The sequence below is a fragment of the Trichoplax adhaerens genome, genomic scaffold, assembly GCF_000150275.1.
Source record: "Trichoplax adhaerens TRIADscaffold_7 genomic scaffold, whole genome shotgun sequence".
NCBI classification, from domain to species: Eukaryota; Metazoa; Placozoa; class Uniplacotomia; order Trichoplacea; family Trichoplacidae; genus Trichoplax; species Trichoplax adhaerens.
The window spans coordinates 1,996,610-2,003,152 of record NW_002060949.1 but is presented as its reverse complement, the minus strand read 5'-3'; the positions used below and the strand labels follow the sequence as shown (position 1 = coordinate 2,003,152).

The following is a 6,543-nucleotide window of genomic DNA, read 5'->3' as shown; positions in this document are numbered from 1 at the left end:
CTTGACTGCAGCGGGATTTAACAGTATTGATGAAATACCAGCTGATCAACGCTTTGATATAGCAACATAATTTTCGACTTCGATTAATCTGTCGACAAGTTCAGGCTGATTAATAAATGCTGTGAATGTAAATATAACTCTTTTATTCAAAGGATATAATACGCTTATAAAAGTTCAAAAACTTGAATTAAACTGTTATCATTATATGATTTTGTAAATATTTAACCGATTTTCACTCATTGAAAATTTTTTTAATAAATAACTGACATTTTGACACGGAGAGATTGTTTGGTATGGGCATCTAATTTAATCACCTATATAAATATATATATATATATAGTACAATGAACATTTAGGCGTCTATTTTTGCTTTTAAAACAATCAATTAAATATATTTAACTAAGGAAAACATGAACTATTTATCATACATATATCATAAGTTCCATAATTAGGCTCATATTAGTAAGATACAAGATTCGTTGGGAGTTAAAAATGATTCATCTCCTCACATAAAAGTAGACTAGTAGATAATCAGCATAGGATAAACAAGTTAAAATGATGATCATCTATACACAGTATCATTGTGGCTATTAATTTCATGAGGTATTACAAAGTGCCAATTTTTAAGCAGTGTCGATTTTGATAAAAGCGATACAAGAATATGATAGCATGTTCTGTTTCTAACTTAGCAGATTGCTCAATTAATTTGAAATATAATAATGCATTATAAAGGTTAGAATTTTATACGCCAATCATCTACGTGATGATCTAACTCTTCCATTGGAAATTTTTGCTGATTTTGGTGGAGGACCGCGGGCAGCTTTGGATAATCTATATTCTAGATTTTCCCGTGATTCTTCAATATTTTCTATCAATCTATCTTTGAATGCTGTAACATAAGCGGAGGCCGCTTCTGCAATTAAGTCAGCAATGTTTTCTTCCGTTAAGCATTCATCATTACTTTCATACTTTTCAAACGGCCGATTAACATCTTTAGTGGTTTGCTTCTCAGCAACAATACGTTTGACCGTTCTTTTGTCTCTTCTTTCACGTTCAGCTTTTTCAATTGCGGATATATCTCGGTTATATTCCCATTTCTCTAATGGGATACCAGAACTGAAAGCCACAGGATTGGATAGTACGGGTTCAATATCTAGTTTAAGCTTAGTTCTTTCTTCTTTCTGATTTTCCGAAGTAACATACTGGTATAATTGATAATGTTGATAGTACGTTTGGAGCATGTGATCAATTAAATGCTGTATATTCAATTTATTAGAACAATTTGCGATTTCGGAAAGTTTTCGTTTAAAAATTGTTAGACTTTGTGGTAACGTTTTCCCTGCAATAAATATATTCATAATACTCTGAATAACACAGCTTGGACACTAAAAATATCATCTCAAGTTGTGATGCATGCATGACAAGATGTCAGAATCAGAATTGACAGTAGTGTATAATATACACGTATACCGCTTTCAAGTAAATAGTATGTTCATCTAATTTAAAACTGTAAGGATTACACTTTTGCCTAGGAAAGTAATGATAGTTCAAAAAGCTATTCTGTTTTTAAAAGTCTTACCGGCAGATTGCTCTAGGATATCTTTCGCTAGCATGACAAATACATTGACTATTGACCATGGAAGGCCTTTATCGACCGCGTAGATCATGTTATTATAGTGAAAGTCGGCAATAATAGAGCTTCTGAGATCGTCTTCTTCGTCGAATTCTTTCATATGTAGCGCTTTGGCAAGTGCTAATCTGCTTTCATGCTTAGGTAAATCAGCTAGTTGTTTTAGTTGCTGGTTGTTAATAACATGAATTTTTTTCGAAGCATCCATAGCTGGTAGAAGACTATAAATTGCTGGCACAACTTGCCTCACACATTAAGTGAGTTACCATGGTGTTGATTGATTACCAACAAACTGTACGCGGTTACTCCTGCTAGCATGTTTGCAACTGGTATCATACTGTGAGCCGTTCTCTTTTCAGCAACTTCAGTACCGTACTGTAACTACGTCTTATTTATGTTATGTTATACTGTACAGTACAGTACAGTACAGTACAGTATAGCACAGTAGTATGTACTGTATATATACAGTATAGTACTGTACACAATGTACTGTACAGTACTGTACAGTACCAGAACAGTATGATAGCCAATCAGAGACAACTAATCTAATGCACATGTACTGTACTGTACTGTACAGTACAGTATACAGTACTGTACAGTATTACTTTCTTTTCTGTGCTGCTGACTGCTAGAGTAACCATCAGCAAATTAACTGTCAATAAAACTCCTTCCTTCATCCTCAGCCTGTCCACATAATCCTTGTCAGCTAGACATAACATTACGGCGACTTACGAGTTTGCAGTACAGTACTCTATCCTACTACAGTAGAACCCTTTTTTTCTTTCATTACCCAAAATCTCTATCAAACTATACAGTGTACACTATATACAGCACAGTATATGCTGTACAGTACACTGTAACTCAGTGTAGTACTTTTAAGAACTTCTTCTGTAAATGCTGTATAGTTCAAGTCTAGAATTTACCAATCATCATATTGCGTAGAATTCTACTTGTCCGATAATAAAAGAAATAAGATAATCACACATTTCCATTAATGTTATAATCATAGTACACTAGCGAAAAATGGTAAACGGAAGTGAATTTATTCACACAGGCAAATATTCCCGCCCCCCTCACTTTGCTGGCGATCTCCCTTCTATTTTATTTATTGTACGGGTAAAATACGAACAGTATACGAATACTGTAGTAGCGTATACTATAATTATATTTAATAACGTTCTCTTTTTTTTATATAAAGAGGATAGCTAAAGTCGTATATACAGGGAATGAATACTGTATGATGTATATCATTTATCGATCGAGAAATCTGACTAAAAATTGTATCATAAACGGCTGTAATAAGACCAGTCGTACCCATGCTCATAGACTCACTTAGGTCTCATTGTTTCGTAGATGTAAGTCCTGCACTTCCGTTAAATGACACCTTACGTAATCTTGGATCTACTATAAGACCTCGCACATGACCTATTCGTAGAATAATAATCTCATCGAACAACAGCAATGTATTCATCAACCTTGGACTAATCGTTGAAGATACAATAATTGTTAAACTTCAATTTGAATAGTATACGGTAATAGCACTAGTGGAACGATAAAATTACAGTAGATTCATTTTCATTTGTATGCATAGAATTATGGACTGCCAGATATATATTTAGTAGTCTATAATAGAAGACAGCAAGGTGAGTCTCTCCATGGCACGCCCTCAATTCTTGTTCAGTAATTCGGTAAACGCCTAAAAAAATAGTAAGATAACATATGCATCATACCTCATTACCCGTAAAGTACTGTATATTGATATACGCATAAACGGTATACTATTGTACAGTAGTGCCATGGTAGTGCTATGGATATACAGTATGCTGTTTCTAAATTGCGTAAATCGTGTAAAATTTTCCCTATAATCAATTTAGAATACTATAACTATTCTGCAGAATAATCCTGCATAGCTGTATACAGTGTATAGCCTTGTACATTGTGTTACTACTATACTGCTTAATCCTAATATATTTTACATCGGACATGTAGAAGAACTGGGATGTACATTTGGTATATTGTATGTATCAGGTTTTACCGTACGATAATTGCTATATCCAAAACGCGGCACTGCTAATATATAAATAATACTGTAACGGACCTTAGCAAATTAGTACTATATACTGCATAAATAATTCTATCACAATGCATACAATACACTGTAAACAGTTATAAAAGTACTGTATCGTAGGACCAAAGCTGCACGAATACAGTCAATGCGAATAAATATCGAAAAGATTCTTGTAAGAAGTGAATTAACGGTGAACTTGGAACTCCATTTCAGATTACTAACTGAAGAAACTCAATGAGATTTCGCTATGGCTGTGTGTGAATAACTGGTATAACACAAAGAAATTGAAAGTTTGTTAAGAATACAAATTAGATTTTAAGGCTGAGACAACCCACACGTTATCATACTTTAAATGTAAGATTGTATGTCGCCGGAAATTCTAGTTGATCACTCGTACAGTTCATTACTGTCAAGTCGTGCAACGGTGATATTTCATACATTGAAGCAGTAACTTTTCCACATATTAGGAGTACTTCTTGAATTAAAAGTATATTTTCAGTAATTAATTATTATGGGCAATTGCCTGGGTCGTAATAATCCTTCTCCTGAGGATAACAAAGGTATAAAACAACAAAATGCAAATGGGAGAAATTCTCAAGCATTAACTGATGTGACGCCGCCGCCGCCACTCACCGGTGTTCCTGGTGAAGTTAAAACTAAGCAGGAAAAGCTCAAACCAGAAGAACCCAAAACAATTGTGATTGCTCTTTACGATTATGAGGCCCGTACGAAAGACGATTTATCATTTAAAGCTGGTGATCAAATGGAGGTTGCTACTAAAACTGCGCAATCTAATCAAGATTGGTGGTCTGCTCGTTCTATCCGGACGAAAAATATTGGCTTTATTCCACGTAATTTCGTTGCCGAGATTACTTCCTTGGAAGCAAAACCGTAAGTTAATAGGCATTTACAATAATTCTTCAGTTATTAATTTACTGCGAGCATTAAGCTGGCAGAATTCTGAAAATATAGTAAAATATGATTATGGCAATGGTAAATAGTATCTAGACATCAACGATAAAATATTAAGTAAGTAAACGGAAGTTCAGTGGACACAATAGCGTAAGATAGTGTTGTGCATACGATGTGCTGTACTTCAGTCAGTGCATTTACGATGGTCCTTTTTGTAGCGTATTATTTCACATATTGGCTCATACATGTTTTCAAGGAATCCTACTTTATCATGATTACTGGAAGAATCAGTTGTAAGAGAAACACTACGCTTGCAGTATAAATTTCAACTTTAGCATTTTTAGAGTACAGTAAACGAAAATAATAGCGTAATAGTATCCTTGAATAGATAACGAAGTTTATGGTCTTCTAGATTATATTTTATAGCTTGACATGACATTTGTAAAGCATAGGAAAATTGTGAGGATCATGATTACCCTTGATTTTATGTGCTGTGCCTTACTCAACATTTGATATGATATAAAATAGGACGCGCTAGATTCGCAATACACACGGTGCTGCAATACTATACGTACTTTATTCGTACACTTTCTAGTGAAACTACACACGAGTCTGTACTTCATGTCATTGCTACCTTATGTATGGTACTCCATTCTTGTTTTTACTGATTATTATATTGTATACTTTCTGAAATCGAAATCTTTAAAAAACTTTATTAATTTTATGTCATGTATGTAGTCTAAAATTTTATCTTGTTACTAAATTGCTCAGATTAATAACTTTCAATGGTAGCAACGCTACTACGAAGGGTTGCAGGTTGACTTAATGAATACGATACACGTACGCATATACTGCATTGCTATTTATTTTCTTTTTGTCGTCTTTGTGTTTTACGGCACGCATATTGCGCCTTCCATTTATGTTACTAAAATATGAAGTTCAAACATAATGTCTGTTTTTAAGCGTAAAATCGGCAATAATCTGAAATGCATGAGATAAAATTGCTAGCAGTGCGTAAAATATAATCCTGATAGCCTAAAATCGCACTACAGTTGAAAGGAAAGTTGCCAATACACAAAGCAGTGCATAGGATATGGCACCACATGGGACTACTTTCGGTATTCTAGAAACTGTAGTCAACTGTAACTAACATATTATACGTTTAAAAATTTGTCAATGGGCTTTGCTAGCTATATTCCTTATTGACCTTTGGTTGTAACTGATGTTCACGAGACAAATTTATTTTTTACATTTGAAACATTCACGGATCAGTAGACTACAATACTTCATGCCTTGCATTATATTATAATTATAGTTGATTATTAAGATGACGCTCTAAGCCAGTCTTTAATTCTTGAAACAAAGTTACTTGATACTTGCTATTATCTTATTTACGATATAGTCATTTAATTTTCCTCATTATTAATTAACTCTTACCATTATATGAAAAGATTTAATGTTACGGAATTGTAAATTATGCTACATTGTAATAATGGACAGTATTACTGTTGCGTGACGACCTTAACGGATAATGATGAAGACTCTAGAAAAGAAGTTAATTTACTATTGTTGCCATGAAGGATAAGTACCAGTTAGAAAATCATAGAAAATTAGTCTATCAAAAGCATTACCGTAAATAAGTACATGTACAATGTCTAATATTACATAGACTCAGTATAAAAAAAAAATATTTAGTATAATAAGCGATCATTCACGCAAAATGTCACGGGCGAGATATAGTTTTAATTTTAATATGCTGCGGTAGTAACGGAGACATTCACTTGACTGCCTGTATTAAAAACTATGGAGTACGAGAAAAACGCGATCGGGAATAAAAAACTTCAACACATCTGTAGATAAAGCAAGTTTTTTCTGTGCATCTAACCGTTGAATTGTAATTAATGGATTGGGACCCGATCTTACGACAAATTTC

General features: G+C 33.7%; 2 protein-coding genes across 2 annotated transcripts; one reads left to right on the top strand and one right to left on the bottom strand.

Annotated features, from left to right (window-relative positions):
* Nucleotides 1-251: 251 nt before the first annotated feature.
* Nucleotides 252-1,838, bottom strand: TRIADDRAFT_57999 (uncharacterized protein; the record flags this gene model as incomplete). Its single annotated transcript, XM_002113959.1, has 3 exons — nt 252-314; nt 774-1,339; nt 1,580-1,838. The coding sequence occupies 3 exons, from the start codon at nt 1,836-1,838 to the stop codon at nt 252-254; spliced, it is 888 nt and encodes a 295-aa protein (XP_002113995.1).
* Nucleotides 1,839-4,209: 2,371 nt separating this feature from the next.
* TRIADDRAFT_57998 (uncharacterized protein) lies at nt 4,210-4,593 on the top strand (the record flags this gene model as incomplete). The annotated part of the gene is made up of 1 exon (XM_002114278.1): nt 4,210-4,593. The coding sequence occupies one exon, from the start codon at nt 4,210-4,212 to the stop codon at nt 4,591-4,593; it is 384 nt and encodes a 127-aa protein (XP_002114314.1).
* Between the last annotated feature and the right edge of the window lie 1,950 nt (nt 4,594-6,543).